The sequence below is a fragment of the Leuciscus leuciscus genome, assembly GCF_965113295.1.
Source record: "Leuciscus leuciscus genome assembly, chromosome: 1".
NCBI classification, from domain to species: Eukaryota; Metazoa; Chordata; class Actinopteri; order Cypriniformes; family Leuciscidae; genus Leuciscus; species Leuciscus leuciscus.
In genome coordinates, this window is record NC_138725.1 from 58428928 (window position 1) to 58450496 (window position 21569).

Genomic DNA, 21569 nt, shown 5'->3' on the forward strand with positions numbered 1-21569 from the left:
AACACATGAAACTCCCACAACAGTCTACAGGTGAGAGCAGACAAAGAGGACAGGTCAAGCAGAGGTGCTCCTGACATTGCTGAGATGAGAAAGCCTACAGATTTCTTTGGATTTACAGAACATTTATTATATGTATGTAAACAACTTAATAGTTGGAGCACGTACAGGTTAAGGTGTCAAAGATTTTGAGCCAAAGTCACAATTCTGAATTTTTTTTACATTCTTCACACTGTTTACTTGTAAGCCTATGTGGTGTGGGCACTGAAAATCAGTTTCCTTGACTTAATGTAAGGTGGCATCCCACTAGTCTACTCAAAACAACATCTGACTGTTTTTGCTGAAATCTTGCTCTTTTCTGTCAGAGGTCTGTCACACTCACCAATTAAGAATAGAAGAATAGAAGAGGGATGACAGATTAAACGACTGCCATAGAGTTATCTATATAAAAAGAGTTAGTAATTATAGTTTAAAATGGGACAAATAATTACATAAAGTAGTCCTAATTTAAGTAAATGAATTACAAATTAAATATTTATCCCATCCAGGTAAAAGCTGCAGAATTGTCTAAAGATGATGATACACAGGGCAACTTTTTGGGCAATGTTGCCGTCAACGGGCTACCAGATGAGACACAGGGCCGACGACCATTCTAAATTATCCAGATATATATTTATTGCCCATTTTCAATGGGAAAGTGCCCAAGCAACAATCGCTCGGCAAGATTGCCCTGCAACATTGCTCAAAAAGTTGCCCTGTGTATCATCACCTTAAGAGTGATTGTTGGTTTCCAGACAGAATGACTGCTTAAGGCACACAGACATATACTGTAGGAATTCTTAGAAATAAATAAAATAATCAAATGAAAAATATTGTGTTCTATTGCAAGTTCACATACATGTTCTCATGTTTTACGTTTGAGCTATCAAGTTTACATGTGTTGAAATAATCCGTTTTTATTCTTTATTTGTGTCTTTGAAGTCTGCCAGTGTCTTTTTCTGTGTTGGGGGTGAATGGGTGAAACGTACAATATTGAAGTATTGACAGCACTAAAACAAATTATTTAGGATTACAAAATGGTAAACAAGACTACACTTTAACCTCTTAAAATGAATTACATTTCTATAATCGTTTAACTATTATTTATATTGTAACATTTATTTTGTTTGCCGTGGAACACAAAATAATTTTTTTCAGTATAGTGCTATGCTGACAATAGAAACATAAAATACACTAATAACGCAATAAATTCACAAAAGTAACCAATTTTATTTGTGCACTATAATCCAAATCTTTAGTAATCCAAAAGTGGCTAGTAGGACTGCATTACACGCCACTGCTGAAATCTACCCGCATTTGGCGGGTGTTGTCAAGCCCTGCTTATATCCAATGCCCGGATGAGTGAGTGAGCGAGTGAGTGAGTGTGAAACAGCTTTGCCCTGATCATTCAACCTCAGTGGTCCTTCTTGCACTAAAAGCTTTTTTAATTATGAATTCCATTAGTCTTTCTATCTCTCTCTCTTTCCCCACCCTCTACACCCCATCACGAAAGACGCATACCTAAACCCAACTGTGCATGTGACCAGTCAAAAAAAACAAAAAACAAGTATACACATATACAAAAAAGTTAATTAATTAAATATAACAAACTAACAAACAAAAATGCTTCTTAATAATTGAGCAGCCATATGTCAATGAAGATTCTCCTTTCCAAAGTATTCATCTTTAAATATATAAACAAACTGCATCATTAGAGATAACATCAGAACAGGCTCCATAGCCCTTAACGGCATGAGTCACATCAGATGGAGATAAGTAGCCGGGATTATTGATTTTTATATGAAGTGTATTCACTCGCCTTTAACCAAAGTCTCTTAAAGCCATTTATCCTCATCGACAGACATTAAACATGCATCACTGCTGTATTAATGAGGACTACTGTGTCTGGTTCCATATCTTTGACAGTATAACAGAGTCAGAAAACGAAGAACAGACATGACCTTCATGCTTAAATGATCTTGGTAAAATTTACAGAGAAAATTACTGGGGCCTGGACTTTTTTTTTTTTTAAACATTTATATCACCAAACTAGCAAACCAAACCATGGTTTCTGCTTTCTCGGACATATGAAAACACTAATTCAATTAGCATCAGCATTTTAGGTCGCGTCTAACCCTTTTTAGAAGGTCATGGCTGCTTCCTGTTTTGACCTGATCTTGGCAAAAGGGTGATGTGGGAGCAATACACACAAACACACATACACAGAGATCTCTCAAATTACACTTCCACAGAGGCCAGCAGTGCGTGTGTATGTCTGTGGCAGGGTCCGAGCTATTTCAATAGGCTCCCCCATTCACCTTTATCAAAGGATTCTCATCCTCTTTCAACATATCTAAAGACTACTCTGCATGTGTGCATCTCTGTCAGCATAGTAAAAGACCTGTGGTCTGCCTCTCTCCCATGAGATCCTATTACTTTTGTTAAAAATGCAAACAGGAAAAAATGCCAGCAGAATAGTTTCAACTTCAAGGTATAGTGCCCCTAAAACTGAAAATTCTCATAAAAAAATAAGTTACTCACCCTCATGTTGTTCCAAACCCATATGACTTACTTTCTTCTGCAAAACACAAAAGGAGAACATTAGCATGCAATTACAACGAATGGGGACTGAAGCTCTTAGGCATCAAACAAAACATAAAAGGATGGTAAAGGCCATAAAAGTGCTCCATACTATCCATCTTTTTAACGTTGAAGGGAGGATAAAATGATATAAAAGGCCCACCAGCCCTCTCCCCTCCAATGTCAAGACCAAAGCTCATTTGAGGAAGGAAGATGAGGACAGATGACAGGGCGTCAGACAGGTGAAGCTGTCAGGCTCCAAATAAGATGGTATAATCCTTAATTAGCCTGCATGTATTATTATCTTTAATTATGAACTGTACAATAAACAAAACAGCAAGAGAATGACAGAGACAGGCAGAAACAGAAAGACAGACACAAATGAAATAACTGTGGCGACATTGCAGTTTTATCTATGTTTTTATGTCTTCTGTGCTTATATTTAGCATGCTGATGCAGTTTAATGAAGTCCATTTGAGACTCAGATCAATAGAGGCCATATGGACTTGCCCCTCTAGCCCTATCCTATCATCTAACCCACAGTTGGATTCAGACTCAACCAACAGAATACATGCTTAAGGTTAATGGCTCATTGTCATTTTGATTAAGTTGTTTGGTGCTCTTTAAATGACAGCCACCAGAGAAGCTAATAGAAGGTTTTGAAGAAGAGAGAGCAAGAGAGCAAGAAAGAGAAAAAAAAACTGATGAGGTGGAAGTGAAAGAGTGAAAGTTGCTTAAGCCACTGCTGAGTTGTGGGCTTGGCCTTGACAAAGTCTGGAAACAATTTCTTTAAAACGAGAGAAAAGGGCAAAATACACACCCATTTCATGCTGGTCCCTTATAGCCTTCACTGGATAAACTGGTCAGGCTTCAGATATTCTGTAAATTAAGAAAAAAAATTTTTTTTTTTTTTTTTTTGCATGCAACAAAGGCTACATTATTCGGTAACACTTTATAATAATGGTCCGTCATTAATAAGTAACTATGCAGGAAGTAATGAAGGACTAATGAGTAGTTCTGCATTAACACTTCAGATACTACTATTAACTAATTAAGAAACAAGCTTAACTAATCAGTAAGTAATATAACATTTTGGAGATTATTCCTTATTAGGTAATCAATAATTACTTAATGAGATTAGCTTCATTAATAACGATTAACTAACTGACAAATTATAAAGAACATTATCGTGTGTCTGAGACGTAATCAGTCATCATTTTTACTATGAAAATAGTCATAAAATACATCACTATTTACTCAAGTGTTACCTAGTCACTATGCAGGAACTAGTGATCTGGACCATTATTTTAAAGTGGAAAAACATCTTTTTCACTTTAAAATAATGGTCCAGATCACAAGTAGTCCTTGAAGAGTGACTAGGTAACACTTGAGTAAGTAGTGATGAATTTTATGACCACGTTGAAGGTAAAAAAAAGTCCTAAATTCGAGGATTACTTACTGATTAGTTAATATTGTTTCCATATTAGTTAATAGTAGTAGCTGAAGTGTTAATGTAGAACTACTCATTAGTCCTGCATTACTTCCTCCATAGTTACTTATTAATGACGGACCATTATGCTAAAGTGTTACCCATTATTCAAAGTAATTCTGAGATCTAAAAGATTTCATACAGTTGTGAATTTTCAGATGGAGGGTGTGTTTGGGAAACCTGTTTGGTGATGCTAACAATGCAGAATTCGCATACCTCAGCTTTGTTACATTAAAACAAGGACATATTCAGTGGTGTTTATGTTAACACTAACACATCTGTGTGCCACTACTAAAAAGCTATCTAATGATGTCAGACTGACAAGATGATTTGCTGCTAAAGAATTATTTTTTTTTTTTATTATTATCAATGTCGAAGATATCTATTTAATGCACGCTTGCTGAATAAAAGTATTATTATTATTATTTGAAAAAACAAATAAATCTTAATGACCTCAAACTTTTAAACGGTAATGTGTGTCAAAAGATCAGAAAGCATTACAGTGTAATGGAGCCAGACAGGGCAGATTATTGTTGCCGTCTGACCATCATCCCTCTCACACCTACACCTGTAATGAGTCTGTCTATTAAAAGCTGCAAAATGGATCAAACTCAGAAGAACTATTTGCAAAGATGGGAAAAACTGAAAGCTTGCACTTCTTTTCATTCTGTGCCATCACTCAGAAAAGGGGCAGCAGATAGAAACAAAAGAAAAAAAGGATGAATAAGGTACTGATGACGCCTGATCCTCCTGAACTCAAAGAGAAGTGAACTCGACCTCTGCAGGGCATCTCTCTAGCACCCTCTTCCCTGCTCTCCTTTTACTGAGACTGCAGCTCTTTCATCCTTCATCTGCACATTTCTCACGTCTTTCATGCGGGCTTTTCTTTGCTGAGGGTTTGCTTATGTTTCTTTTTTGTCCCATCTGTCCCCTGCTTGATGTTATCTTCTTCATCCCACATTCCTCTGAAGTCTTAAGTGTAATTTTGTCATTTTACAAAAGCTGAGTAAATGCTGGCCTTATGTAGAGTTGGGGGTTGGGGGATTGTATCGTATGTTTCGGCACAATTTGTCACTGCTCAAAACAAACACCAATCATATGCATTTTTTTTTCTCACTGATTATGTTTACATTTGTGATCTACATTTTTTCCTCCCCTCATCTTCCATTGTTTACATTCATAATGAGTGTGTATCACTGTAGATTTAGTGATGTTAAATTGAACTCGCCTAAACATTAAGAGGCAGCTGTGATTATGTTTCAGGGACTGATGATAATTCGGCCACCCTGATTCTCTCAATCTCATTTATATCCTGTTTCTCTGTGCTTTAGTCCCTCGTTATTTTGTTCTATCAATCTCTCCCCCTGAAAAAAAACAAAAACAAAAACATAGCCATGTGGGACACACCAGTGGGAGTGAAATCATATCCTTCATAATTCTCTGGTGAGGATCATTTAAGCTGGAATAACAGAGTGAGTGTCACTTACAGTTTGATGTCAAACCACCTTTAAAAAAGCCCATGCTGTGTCAACTGCTGAGAATAGAATGAAAGAAAACTATCAAGTCACTTACACAGCACACACACTTTGCACATATGGAGAAGATGTTGGTATATTTTCCTTAAAGCAAGGGTGCCCTCTTCAGTTGCTATGGGTAAAACACACCTTCAGATCCAAAGAGGTGGATTTTTTCTCTGCTGAAATACAACCAGAACAGAATGAATGCATGTTATGTCAAATAAAAAATAAATCTTATCACTTTACTTTTAGGTTTTAATACTAAAACCTGAGAAAGAAAAGGGGAAGTATATGGATGAAGGAAGACATGATGTTCACATAACATCCTGTCTATTAAGATGCCTTCACCTGGAGGCTGTTTGTAGGCATGCAGCACAGGGGTACGCTCTACGCTGCCTGTTATTCCAACAATTCTGAGTACTTTCTTGTGCCTCTCTCTCTGCGTGCGCACACTTCGGGTGTGTGAGGCTGTGTGCAGAGAAAACAGCGCACGAGTCCTGATTTTCACCTTTTCTTCCACGTTTGAATGTGTAAATTGGCAAGACAAAACACGTCCAAATGATAAACTTTCACTCTATGATGGTTAAACTTAGCAGTTAATCCGCGAATAACATGTGTGCTGAACCGTGGGGCCTGGTCTGTACGGATCACGGATCAACTGCGATCCGTTGCACCCCTAATAATTAATGAACATGCTTACAGGGAACATGTCCCTGTTCCCAAAAATGATGGTACTCAAAAGCGCTTCCCTCCACGTTTTCTGCTGCGCATTGTTTAGTTTTACCACGCATGTGCACCAGTTATGTGCACCCCTGACTATAAATATATAAGCAAAAAATGTAATGAAATATTAATTAATCTCACCTCTAAAGCTCACTTAAATTGACATTAAACGTGACATTATGGACGTACCTCTAATTGGAAGGCAGTTTTAAGGTTAGTCTGTTAAATTCTGTCATTAATTACTCACCCTCATGTTGTTCAAGACCTTCATTCATCTTCATCTATATTCTAAGATATTTTTTTATGAAATCTGAGAGCTTTCTGTCCCTCCCACTTTCAAGGACCAGAAAGGTAGTAAAGACACAGTTAAAACAGTCCATGTGACTACAGTGGTTCAACCTTAATGTTATGAAGTGACGAGAATACTGTGCTCATAAACAAAACAAAAATAATGACTTAATTTGATTTATTTTTGTCTGTGTTAGAATGGTGAGCCGGCGTTCTGACGTAGAACCTGTAAGCGCTGCACTACGTGTTTACATACGTGAGTCTGACACAGATAAAGTTGTTATTTTGGTTTTGGTTTTGCGCACAAAAAATATTCTCGTCGCTTCATAAAATTACGTTTGAACCACTGTAGTCACATGGACTGTTTTAATCATGTCTTTACTACTTTTATGGCCCTTGAAAGTTGCAATGATGTTGCTGCCTATGGGAGGAACAGAAAGCTCTCGGATTTCATCAAAAATATCTTAATTTTGTTCCGAAGATAAACGAAGGTCTTAACAACATGAGGGTGAGTAATTAAAGCCACACTATGTAATGGGTGTATGGGTATTGCAGCTTGCCTGTTTGATCATATTAGATACATTTGAGTGTGTTGAAAGTTGCTATAATGCTACTCTGTGCGTTCGCTCGGCGGCTACTTGTTGCACACTGCAGTGAGCTAGATCCATATTAGGCATGGTAAATATGGTACTCAGTCACAGTAAATCAAGAAAACGAGATTTAAACAAAAAGACTGTGTTGAGCTGTATAACAATGATTAGTTTTCTGTCTATGAATGTATCCAAACAGTTGCTCACCTGTCTAATAAAACAAATAATATATTAAAGTGTCTTTGGTGTTTCCATGGTTTCTACAAAATAAAACCGGAAATCGAGTGTAACGCGGGTATGATGTCATTGATAGGTGACGCACGGACACGGTCCGTTACCTGGTTAAAATTGCTTATTTCTCTGGATCTAAACATTTGGGATAATGTAAGTACACAAATCAACAAAATATATGACATTGTTCAAGTGGTTTTTGGATATTTTGATCCAAAAATCTTACATAGAGTGCCTTTAAATGACAGAAATGTCATTTTTGGGTGAACTAACCCTTTAACAGTGCTGAGCACCGAGGCAGCAAGACAGTTAGTTGTTAGTCATTTCAATCAGCCATTGACAATCAATTGGACAATTTTCTTCAGAATGGCTGTAGTAACAAAAATCAACACAAGATGGAGCTAAAGACCTTTTTATTGTATATAACTAGCAGGCAGTCTCTCGTCATTGGATTACCCACTGTCTCCAACACAGCACACTCAAATGACATTAGTGCTGTGAAACAAGATAAAGCCACTAACGCCCCCAGCCCTGATCTCTACACTAATGCAGGCTCACAGACATACACAAACAGAGACACTATCAGCTTTCAATCACAGATACACGCTTGTAACATCATCCTTGGATAATTTCTTCTGAATACTGCAGAAGAAATTTAATTGGATGAATTTTATAAAAACATGTCTACTTCACATTTCCCCAAACAATCTATGTATATAGATGTATAATCTATGTATATACTGCATAACATAAATTAAGCCTGTTTTATGACCAATAAGATTTATTGAAAATTAGGCATTTCATTTAGTAATACGATTTTTCAGCCAGCTTTCTAGTAAAAACAGAGGTCAAAAACTGACGCATAAGTGTGAGACCATTTCAATTATGTAGTTTGTCAACTTAATTACATTATTTTACATTAAAACTAGTAACTTTGAGCTAATGAAAAAATAATAATTAAAAATAAATGTTTCAGGACGCCGGCGTCCTCCTACAGATTACAGTAATGTAGAATTGGATGCTTGTAATTATGTTTTGTAATTACCTTTATTTTCATTAGTCTGAATGTAAAACAGTGTTATTATTTAAATCAACATAAATGCAAATACAATTTATTTTATTTTTATTTTATTTTAGGGTGAAATATAACCTGGACATGTTCTTTCACAGGTTTCATGAGAGTCACCCAAAAGTATTTTGATCATTCTCTATTAAAAGTTATGTTTGTGGAAACAGTTGATTTAAAGAAGAAATCGCTTATTACGTCGTTTGCTTTGATCTTCTGTGTTTTTTTTTTCTTTTCTTCTCTAGTTCATTGCTTTTCGATTTTTACATTTTGTGTCTCAATCTCCAGGGTTTCAATCAGAGAATTTGACCCTTTGCCCTCTCGCCATTCCATTACCAGGCCAACAGACTTGCACTTAATCATACACGCACACACTGCTTTAATGCCCAATATTAATATTTGACAGGGGATGTAGAGTGACCTTAGAGGGTCAAAGGTCACTTTTCTAAGTGTGTGCACTATGCACAAAGAGGGAGGGAAAAGTAGTAACATTTAAAAAGAGGCAAATTATCACCCCTGAGTACAAAAAAATTAAATAAAAATAAAAAATAGATAAGAAAATAAATGATGGCTCATAACAAAAGTGTGGCAATCAAGCGAGTGCTCTCAGTTGGTTCTACAGTGCAAGTGATCTGATTTCATATTAGACTCACATAGAAAGGCAGAGGATACCGGGCTGTTTCAAATCAATAAGGCTACACAAATCGCATCCCAATACACACAGTAGGGCTCTCCCTGGGCCAATTACCAGTTAGGTGGAGGGGTGAGTATCTTGGATGACAAAAAAGAGCCAAATAACCCAAAACAGATAACAGAGATACATTGATGCAGACAAACCAATAAGAATAGCCTGTACCTTATGACAAGGTACCGCTGGCATCAGGTTTAATAACCTGTGACTGCCGTCAGCACAATGTGAGAAGGACATGTTCCTAGACAAATGTGCATATTAGTCACTTATCAATAGGTTATCAACAATGTACTCACCTTAATGTTGTTCCAAAACCATTCCCATTTTCTTTTTCTGAGGAAAACAAAATATAGGCAGAATGAAAGCACCAGCCACCATTCATTGCATGGTTAAAAAAATAAAAAATGCAATGACAGCAAATGTGACTGAGTGTGAAATAAAGTTTGAAATTATGTGAGGGTACCTAATGTAAGATATTTTTTGGTGAACTATCCTTTTGACCCTAAAGTTAATGGGAAATGATTGGTTAACAGGAATTTTGTTCCAGGAAGAACAAAGAATTCATATCCAGGGATATGCAGGCTATTGATAAATTTACCAAGCAATCCATCATTATGCATTTTTGTTATATAAACGACTGAAGTTAATTATTATGATTTAGGTTCAGGAAAGAGAAGGTATGAAGGGGGTTGACAGGATGAAGGAAGGAAGGAAGGAAGGAAGGAAGGAAGGAAGGAAGGAAGGAAGGAAGGAAAAAGAAAAGTATGCTTGAGAGAGAGAGAGAGAGAGAGAGAGAGAGAGAGAGAGAGAGAGAGAGAGAGAGAAAATGTAGGGGAAGAAGATGCAGAGAAAGATTGAAAAGGGGATGATTGGGGCTATGACGAGGGAGACAGAAAGAGAGAGGGGGGTTTAAAACGTCAGCATAGGAGCCCTGCTGCCAGTCTGCATGTACTGATATGCACGACGCTCGAGGAGTTTGCGCTCCGGTCAGGCTCGCGCACTGGGATCCTAACCGTCACCAGCACATAAAAGCGCGGATAACGGAGATGATTCTCTTCACACAGCAACACGAAACGGAACGAAGTGTACGCAGATGGAAGCGATGAAGTGTCCTGTCAGTTTCCACACACCTTTGGATGTGACGAGCTCCAAGTAGCGGGAGTTTACCGTGACAGACAGCAGGTGGGATTCCACTCAGAGGAGAGCTCGCGCTTGACTTTTTGTTGGACATGGGACCGGGTCTCGCCTGTATTGGATACGGTACCGGAGGAACCGCGTCTTCTTGAACGAAGAGCTGTCGACAGCTGGACAACGACGAGATGCGCTCCGACCACGGCTTCATCCTGCTGCTCCTCAACGGGACAGCGTGCTTGGTGAGGTTTAAATATTAATGTGATATATTAAGTTTGTTTTATATTAAGTTTCAGTCTTGTTTATTGAACCGCACTCGGTCTCTGTCAACGGTTGAGAGGTGCGCTTCACGTGGCCTTCACCTGTGCGTCAAGGGGTGACCGTCATCGTCTTCCCGCCGAGCGCTCGCGCTTCACACTTAAGGGCAGGAGTTTGGGGCACGAGCTCTGGATGGACCTGCTCGAGCGCGTATCGACTCTTTCTAGGAAGTCATGCATCGCTTCGCGCGCAAGGGGTCCCATGCCTATTTTGTGTTAGTGTGTGTGAAGGAATAAGCGGAGGGAAGGAAAGGTACAATGATACATTTCAGGGGCGTCCTGATCCTACATTTTCGAGGGGGCACCAGTGACAGTATTCAGTGACCGTATATAGGCTATATATATATATATATATATATATATATATATATATATATATATATATATATATATATATAAATAAATAAATAAATAAATAAATAAATATATATATATATCAAAAGAAAAAAATGAGAGAGAGAGAGAGAGAGAGAGAGAGAGAGAGAGAGAGAGAGAAAATCAATGTAACAACGCTACAAACTTTTTGTTGAACATATTTAAGTAATAGGCTATCACATGATCAAATGTGCTGAATAATTTTTACAGCACAGTTGTGAGTGTGATAGTGCATTTTTATAAGTAATTAATTTTAAGTTAAGTGAGTGAGTTTCAGACCATGGCCAGTTCTTTGTCAGCGAAAATATTTCCAGAAGTTACTCACCATGAAATCCAAAATTGACAGTTCTTGGTTTTTTTTTATGGACTATTGCTGTATTTATTATAAATTATTTAGCAGTCTGCATCATTATTATTATTTTTTTCTAAATTCAAAATCAAAATTCCCCTCCCACTTGCAGACATCTCAGCTCTGATTACGTGTTTGCTGGCGCAAGGGCGGGACAACCTGTCACCCTCACATGAGATCACAGCAATAGCAAACGACAACCAGAGTTGCCAAGTCCACTTATACTACGTGACTTTTGGCTTCTTCCTTTATTTTTTGTAAGTCGCGTTACGGGTCACGGGTCAAGGGTTTAGTTTTTTGGGGGGATTATAAAAAAAAAAAAAAAAATGTGGTTGCTCGTTAGGAAAATATGACAAGCAACTTTGTTTCTTTATATTTATGGTCACTGTTTTTTCCCCAATAAATTGTTTGACACTGTCTGCTCACACTTAATAGCCAACCAGTGCAATAATAAAAGTATTGTAGCGTAATTCGTCATCTCATATCCCACCCCCTTCTCCCCTCATTGGAGAAAAATCACATTCAACGCAGGCATGTGACGCTGCAATCCAAGCGATGTTAGTAGACGCAAATAGAGATTTAGCCTATGTAAATTTCCAAAAACAATGCCACCAAAAGAGATTTGCATTATGGAGAGGAAACATGGGAGTTGATGGACGGTGCAGGGGAGGAAAGGGACATACTTCTTTTTTTTTTTTTTTTGTAATGTATGTTATAGCCTATAATAAGCACACTCAAAAAAAAAAAAAATTGATCTAAAGACAAAGTCTTTCATTTCTGTTAGTATTGCGGAAAGTCTGTAATATATTGCACTGAAAAAAAATATTTTGGCTGCTTGTTCAAATTGCTTCATTAAAATGAGCTTAAGCAACACAATTGCTATACATTTTGTCCAAACTTAATTTGATTGTGTTCAATCTGCTTAAATATATGTAAAATTTAAGTTTACTTAATCAGTTTGTGTTGGATTACATGAATGATTTTTGTTGCATTAACTGAAATGGGTGGTGCTTGTTAGTTCCCAGCCTGCTTTGCATATAGCTGAATAAAGAGAGAAATAAATGTTGAAATTAAGTGTTATTTTATGTGTTTTTGAGAAAATTTGAAAAGGGGGAGACTTGATAGTATGTAATTGTGTTTAATGTTCAATTACATTGGAATTATTAGAACCATTTCAATTACAGCGGGTTACCATTGTGGAGAAGAGTGGAGCATTTCGTTAGTTTGTGGACTGATTCAATTAAGTTTACTCCTTGTGGCTGAAGAAGCATTAATATCTTAGCTTTTAAGATATTAATAAGAGCTATCATTAGTTGATGTCTAGCTTAAGTATAAATTCAATAAAAAAATCATGTAACTCCAACACTCTTGTTTTTCAGTGCAATATTAAATAGACTACAGCATGTTCACTGAACTTAACTAGTTTAAGTCACAGAGAAGCAATTTCATTGATTTGATTGGACATTACTATTTCACGTAGATTCTTTCTCATTCAGTAAGTTGTGTTGCCACAACACAATGAGGTTACATAGAATCAAAAAATTCCATTAATGTTAATAAAAAATAATTTGCTTGTGTGGAACCACTGTCCATAACTGAATTAAGTTAGTTTAAAGAATATTTTTTTAACAAAAAAACAAGTATACTAACAGTAGATATATGGTTTGAATGTATTTTATTACAAATATGTGGCTATATTACAGCTCCCCCTCAGTGCTCTTGTCTTTTTCTCCTTTTCCATCTCCAAACCTATTCTGCTCATGTTATCGGAGGATAGTGCTTGCCCTCCCGCTTTGTTGCAATTTGATGATTTTTGTAAAATAGTTTCTGCTTTTAAAATTCTGAGTGTTTTCAGCTTAATATGCTGCAGGCTCATTTATTGATAATAAATAATATTGATGATAATAGATGATATAATAATATTGGGCTTGCTTTGGGCTTGTTTTGAAGCTGCAGTTGCTTATTTGCGGTTGACGACAACGATCTAACAATCCAATCAATAACTGATGTCTCTAAATTATTATAATTTTTTTGTCGAGAAGGTGTATCACTTGGATAAACATCACAATACGGAAGCTTTTATCACTAAGCAAAGCACAACACGAAAGCCGGTCTGGAACACTCCACTCCTGGTTTTCCATTTTGCCGTTTCTTGGAGCAAGAGAAAATGACAACTTTCTAACACATAAACTACACTTTGCACCACTCACATACTCTAGTCTGCAACAACATGAACACAGACAATAACTGAAACAAACTGAAAGTTAAAAAAGAGGAAAAACATCTATATAGTGCGTAGAGGCCAAGGTTCAAATTCCAGAACTATTTTAAATACATTTAAAATAGACAAAGTGCAATTAGACATGCTAAAATTTTGTTTCCATTACAATTTTTTTTAAATTTTTTTTTCGTTACATGAGGGTTAATAATGATTTATTAAATTATTTGTGAAAGGTGTGACTCGATTTAACTAAAATTGATATCTGTGACAGCATTTTTAGATTTTTTTTCCGGCATGATTTGTGAAACTACTACTACTAATAATAATAATAATTATTACTATTATTATTTAGCAGCTCTCAAAATCCACTTTGCTCAGTCTGAGGGGGCACGTGGATCCTTTGAATATAGGCATGACACTTCTGAGAATAAAACAGATGATACGTTACCAATCCTAAAGACCAAGTTTCAATAATTTCACAATAACTCCACAGCTAACATTTTAATGAAAAATTGCCGTTGGGGTTGGGACTTTTTTCTGTGGTCAGAGTCAATTATGGTCTTGGCACACTCTACAGAGTCTTACTTACTCTGCTCTTGGCGTACCCATGACTGGTATCAATGAGTAAAATATCCATAGTTTATCTTTAGAGCAAAGGTTGTGTACGGCTGCCTGATTTTTATGCACCTGCTGCGAGGGTGTTATAGCTTAACACCCGCAGTCTAAATTTAATCCCCCTCTTGCAGTCTCTGTGTTACAATTATCTGCTGTGTAGCTGGAATAATTCATGACTTCTTCTTTGACACGTTTTAATCCTCTTGTATTCTGCAGGGACACAAAATGATATCATTAAAGTAAAAAAAAATAAAAATAAAAAAAATAAAAGAAGCATATCAGAATTAGGAATCTAAACAACAAAGAAGCATTGCTTTATTTGTAGAGTTTAATTATGCCACATACAGGGTCTTTTGGAAGGATGTTGCATTAGTACAAATCCAGCTTCCTGCTGTAAAGCCTCCCATTTGGCGACTTACATTTGTCTATTCGGAAGGGGGCGGACAACTAATAACCATGACAAATCTTCCCTAGAATAATTACAAAACACCTACGTGTAATTAACTGAGAGGGGCTGCCAGTGAGAGGAAATTTAATAAGGTCACATCTGTAACCCAAGTTTGTATTTGATGAGGGTCAGTCCTGAGAGAAATGTACAGCATACATACCAGGGTATCACCAATTTTAATAAAGAAAAAACACAGTTTTATAGTCTTACTTTGTGATATAAAAAAAAAAATATATATATATATATATATATATTGCCAAGAAAAGAAATGCTGAAAATAGCAGACTCATAAAATTACAGGTAAAGGTTATAAGGAATTTAATTAAAATACCATAAGCGGTTTTCCTCATGTTGCCTGCAGAATGTTGTCAGTGAATACCTTCAGACATATAGCCATACTTTACGTCAGGAAGACACTAATAATGTAATTATCCAATTTAGCTTACGGCGTTAGGTCATTTATCTGCCACATTACTTAAAACCTGAGGGAGAGTCAGACGCAAGAAAATGGCTTATGTGTTCGCACACCTAAATTGGGCATCATGGATAATTCATTTGCTGTGTGACAGTGATAAATTATAGAGCAATCCATGAATTATCCCTTATTAAACACTATTATGCCGTTATTATTAATAGACATGTAGAGCACATTAATAATCAACCTTAATTTTCAGCGGCTTTATTGAAACTAAAGGGCCTGCTTTAATAAAGCCTTCAAGCGTTTGCCTAGTTAAACTAAGAAAAAATCAACTGATCAGCTAATGCTTATGAGGTTAGAAACATCTCAAACCTGGCCACATATACATTACAAGTTATGGGAGCAAATCCACTAAATTATCATTTTGTGTGTGTACCGAATGCAGAAGTAACACTTTCGAAATCGTGTTAGCGAAATCGCTGACATACTGTAGAAAATCATAGCAATGTTTTGACATTTTGACCTGCTTGATGTTCTCTACTTTTTAATTACAGTAGTTGTTCCGTTTGTATATGTACATGTATATGTATAGTTGGCATTAAATAGAAATATAATTTTATTAATAATTTTTTCTCGATCTTTAAAACTCGATCTTGCGGTGAAACGGCAGACTTCTCAATGGCAACATACAGTATGCCAGACTTCTCCAATCATTGTTGCTTATACCATGATCTGTCAGAATACTCGATTCTGATTGGCTGCAAGGTGTGCAACAAAAGCGTTTAAGTCAGTTTAATCACCGTTCTATATTAATGCGTTGTTTTCATTGATGTGCACACAAGGCATGCATATGTCACTCGCACACAGAGCGGAGACTGCGCTGCGCACACAGAAACATTCAGGAGCACAGAAACTTGTTATCAACGCTGCCCAGTGACTTTTATTAATGAAATAGCTTCTCTACTGAATCGCTACATTATATTTCTCAGCAACAAGGGGGTTACATGATTGCTATTTTGAAGTAATTAATCTCACAGCTTTGTTGTTTAATAGGGAGAGAGACGCTGAACAGACGCAGGTACATGTATGAATCCCTCTCTTTCGATAATTAATTCAAATAATTCATTCATTCTGATCAATGTAATCTTACGCACTACTTTATCTCTGTGTCTGATTTAAGCGAGCAGAATGCTATCTAATGAGCCATAACTGATGAAAATAAGTGTACATTTTACCCTTCCGGTCAAATATTGTGCTGCAAACTTCAATAACAGCTTTAAGTTGTCAATGCTGGCAAATGGCCATGGTATAAGCGGGATAACCCACGGCTAGCTGTGGATCGATTTTAATGCACTTCACGGAGGCAACCACCCTTTGCTTTGCGTTGGCCGGTTCTTTGCCTCCAGGTCATGCATTAAAATAGTTTAATGCATAGCTAGCTGTGGATTATCCCTTACTTAACCCTTTCGCACATACAATCACACCGGTGTGATCAGTCTTGGCTGGTCCCTGGAGCGTCACACCGGTGTGATTAGAACGGTCAGTGCATCACGTGATCAACTGCTAAATTCAAATGTGCTTTCGTGCATTGGCTGGTGCTGAGCCAGAGACAGGTGCGCTCAGCGCTGTCATATATCACAAATTTTCTGTGTTTTCAACCACATAATGTTTATTTTAGGTTTCAGACATAGAAATTAAATTATATAAAAAAACAATACATTTAGAGTTTGTAAAATACACACTGATGTCTATGGAAGAGGCAATAATAATCCTTTCCATTATAATTAGACATGTTTTATTCATGTCAGATACACATTGTGTAAGTAACTTTAAAGTTTACTCTATTCTTCTCCCAGTTCACCGGCCACTTACTTTCATGTATTTCGGGAGAAGTGGATGAATTCACGTATTATAAATCCAACAGATCCGATTCTCTGAACTGTGGCACAAACTAACATGCGCATACAGCTCAACTAACGCGATTGTTAGAAAGGTGTTTAAACAACAAAACACATCCACTTGCATATATTTGACAATCAGAATATCAGATATTTCAACGCTATCTCACGACCAATTCGTACGAATTCGTACGAATGATAAAAAGTTGGCTAATTCGTACTAATTCGTACGACCTCACTCGTACGAATTTGTACGATTTGTCTAAACCCACGTGATGGGTAGGTTTAGGGGCGGGGTCAGGGGTAGGTCATTCGTATGAATTCATACGAATTGGCCAATTCGTAAAATATGTACGATTTTGCAAAAATCGTACTAATTCGTACGAGTCAGGTCGTATGAATTCGTACGAATAAGCCACTTTGTAGAATTTGTACGTTTTCCCGTGAGATCGGGCTGGATATTTCATGCCATAGCTAACAAATTTGTGAATGTTTTGAATAAAAAAGGAAAAATTACAAAAGCAGATCATCATTCATTCAGCGCTGTTGTTGCTGCGGTGTGTCATGTGACAAGCAATGAAGCGTCACCATGGAAACCATAAAGTGACACGTTCTAAATAACGGTCGCCTTGAAAAACTCACACTGGGGGGTCAGCCAGAATATTTTAAACTTACGTGTGAAAGGGTTAAACCCTGCCTTTTTTCTTACAAATGACTGAAGATCTGCTGCTACTTCCATCACATTGTTACTTTAAATCAAATGTGCTGTCACTTTAAACCTGAATTTTTCAGGAGTGAATGGTTGTCATTACCATATATCACCAAACCGAAATAAGCACTCATTTCGGAAGTCAAATCACAACAATATTTTGTTGCAGTGTGAATGTACACTAAACATCTCACCCAAAATATATCCAGACAGCAACATAGTGCGCCGGCCCAGATCCGGGCCACATCTGGTACATGTGGATTTAACGTGTTTAATTATATTATTAAATGATATAATAACAATATAAAATAAAAAAGGCCATACTTGCACATAAGGCAGACAGCTCCTTTCTGTTCTTTAAATATTCAAAGAATCAACAGTCATCCTTTTCACCCTCTTTCACTCCTGATTGTGATGATTTAAAGGGGACCTATTATGCCCCTTTTCACAAGAGGTAAAATAAGTCTCTGATGTCCCCAGAGTGTGTTTGTGAAATTTTTGCTCAAAATACCCAACAGACCATTTTTTACAGCATGTTTAAATTGTCACTTTTTGGGGCTCAGAAAAACATGCCGCTTTAGTGTGTGCCCTTTAAATGCAGCTGTAAATGTAAATGAGCTGCTGCTGCATGGCACAGGGGGCGGAGCCTCACGAGCTCACGCTCAGTGTCAGAACAATCTCATCACACGGAATGATGATAATATCCAAACAGAAACTCTCAGTAACAGTGTTCATTTCGACTCGGAGTCGGACAATAATGCCTACAGAGTCAGAGAATATATGCTGTATGGAGATGGAACAGGTATAGTTTAGTTTAATTATGGTTATAATGTATGTGTCATTGCTTGTATCCACTATTAAACCTGCTGTAGAGGACCCCGTCCGAATGATGGCCAAAAATATACTGATGAGTTTAATACAGTTTATTGTACATCACACAAAAGATGAAGCGTCAGTTTTACTCCAGAAAATCACTGTAAGAGCTGAGTAAACACAGTATAAGAAGTGCATAAGAACATAAACAAATTTCGGTAGAGTTGAGGGAGAATTTTCTCCAAAAACGAAATTAATCCACCTCGTCTTCAGCGGCTGGCTCAGATTTCTGTAGTAAATAGAGAGAGAGCTATGTGGATTAATACATCCAGCCACACAACACCTAGGCTACAACGCTTGGCAGACATTCTCATCAGTGCAGCAATGGCGGATGTGTACAACTCGCTGTGAACTCGATCAGGGCGGGTCTATGTTAAAACGGCAGTGTCTGTCAACATTCGTGGGCGGGGCCTGTGGCTGTTGTGACGTCACACCAGCCTCATGGCTGAAAACAGGTCGTTGGGAGACACTGCTTATGATTTATGGGGATTAAAAAAATAAGTAGTGAGTGGATTTGTATCACTATATGGTGGTTGTGTACACACACTGCCAACACACATTTATGTCCAAACACCATGCAAAAGTGAATTTAGCATAATAGGTCCCCTTTAAGTGATTTCTCCACAGAACAATGTCATGCAGTCAAGAGCTTATTGCAGGCAATTACCGTGTTAACCGTGTTTATGCTGATGATATTGGCCTAGCATCATTCTCATTATGAGCTCATTAAATTAATACAGTTACAAGATGTAATTTTTCAGAGCCGGCAGTCCACTTTCTACATAGTCATAAGGGAAAATAAACTAAACACTGACATTAAAATCAGACAACTCCAGTCCATCTGTCTGGGTATGCGCGATAAGCTTTGGTTTTTGGCATACAGAGAAAAGATTAAAAAAGACTGTTTGTTAAAGTGTATGCATATGTGTGCATGTGATCAATATGAGTGAAAGATGTTTGTGTTTTCAGACCTGTTCTGTTTAGAGGGACATTTCTTATTGGACCGACATTCTTCTAAAAGTTAATCGAGGATACAATAGACCCGAAGCCATTCAGGAGAGAGTGTTTCTGACTGTCTCCAAATCTGGTGTTGCTTAAACAATGTCACTTGATTTTAAGCTCTTAAAAAATCTGTTTGCATGCCATAAACTGTCAGATATTCTGTGACTCACCTGTTCAACAAGGCCTTTCTTGTCCCTCACAGTCTGCTGCCTTGTCTGGCAGATTTACTGTGCAAGGAAATTCAGAGACTGTCCCCTAGATCGACCCACAGTTCATCTTGAAACAGTAAGAGGGCAAGTTAGTCACTCATAGGCAAACAAGACAGACAAAGCACAGTACCAAAGGTACTGTAAGATAGACACTGTTTCATTAAACACTGCTGTCTACCTGTGTGATGTGTGTTAAACACTGTCGATGATTTTTATGCATTAGCACTGACTAACCCCAAGTTAGTCTTCCATCCACCTCCTTCCCTCAGATGGGCATCTTTGGCATGGCTCTCCCTTTTGAAGATAAGCTAGAGAGATGTAGACTGAGTAAACCCAGCCCGATCTTCTACATTCTTCTATCCTGCTTCCGTTACAAATTTACGGGGACCAATCACAAACTGGCTCATCCACCTGGTGCGCTATTGGCAGGTTTAATCCAATCCAATTCCTTTTAAGCTCTGGACGATGCTCAATGGATTCTTTAGTTTAGCAAACAAATCACTCGAGTGGGTGTAAGTACCACTCACTTTAATGTTTTTTTTTTTTGCACAACCTTGTTTTTTATTTTTATTTTATGCCATTTCTGGTTCTGCAAACCGCTGATCAATGCTCCAAACCAACACGTTTGTTGACACGTTTCCTGCCTGGAGTTTTCGCTACAAAGTACGTCACGTTGGTCTGATTGGTTGAAGGACTATCCAATTGCGTACAGAGTCATTTGAACTATGCCCGTTGATCATGCCTTTTGTGCAGTAGAAAATACAGAACTTGGTCTGGTGATAGCCAGACTAAGAGAGATGCACAGTACAGCTAAAATTGCACATATTTTATGAATAGATTATTAAGCACTACTGTCAACATCCGATTAAATGCCACTGTATAAATATTGAGGCACTGCTTAATTGAAACTAACGCTGTGGTAGTCACCATGCTTACATTACACTAAGCATGTGGACTTTTTTCTTAAGACCAAACACACGAAACATGCAAAGACAGACATTGCATTGCAAGGGCATGTGCTCTAGGGTTACTGTGGTAAAAAAAAACAACAAAAAAAAAAAACTCAGTACTCAAGGGGGCGACAGAGTTACCTTTGTCATGTCATGCCTGTGACTTTAAACCAGATGTGTTGTTCAGGCAAATAGTTATATCATGACAGTGATAGCTGACCATGCCATACCAAACTGACTGACATTTATGGTCAAATGTATGTCTGGGCAGAATGCAAATTAAAGGGCGGTCAAACTAGCATGTGAAATTTCCTTGGACACTGCAACGGTTGTGATGTGACGTCACACTCTGAAGCGTCTTAAAAAAACAACAAAAAAAAAAAAACAACAACATACATTCAACATAAACAAATAATTATAAATCCAAAATGTAAAAATATACAATCTACTCCACTTTTCTGCAATGCTGCTAACCTGCATCTTTAAAGTTTGTGTTCTTTTAATTCAGCAAAGAGGTAGCGCCTTAATGATTTGTCTTGTATTTGTCACACATCTTCACATTATACAATTTCACAGGCCAGGGCTCACCAAGTTTGAGCTTTGGAATGAAACAAAACATGAAACTTCTTCACATAAGCTTGAGTTTCCAGTCCCCTGTTTAAACTAACAATGAACAATTTTTATAGCATTTATGAATTTGGTTTAATGTAAAATTATATATTAAATGCATTTATACAAAATATTTATTTATTCCCTTTTGTTCAAAGTTAATGTTAGTTCAAAATGTGTACACTTTCATGTTAACTTTTAATGTTAAAAAAATGCATTTGTACATGTACATAC

General features: G+C 37.2%; 1 protein-coding gene and 1 long non-coding RNA gene across 2 annotated transcripts in view; both read left to right on the forward strand.

Moving 5' to 3' along the window:
* Positions 1 to 21569, forward strand: part of LOC309509719 — a 358786-nt gene that overhangs the window by 218030 nt on the left and 119187 nt on the right. The window lies entirely within an intron of this gene.
* Positions 10052 to 21569, forward strand: part of LOC309509520 (neurexophilin-1) — a 34480-nt gene continuing 22962 nt past the window's right edge. Inside the window, exon 1 of the mRNA XM_082184284.1 lies at positions 10052 to 10584. Within this exon, the coding sequence (XP_082040410.1) occupies positions 10531 to 10584 (54 nt within the window). The 5' untranslated portion in view covers positions 10052 to 10530. The remainder of the gene's footprint in view (positions 10585 to 21569) is intronic.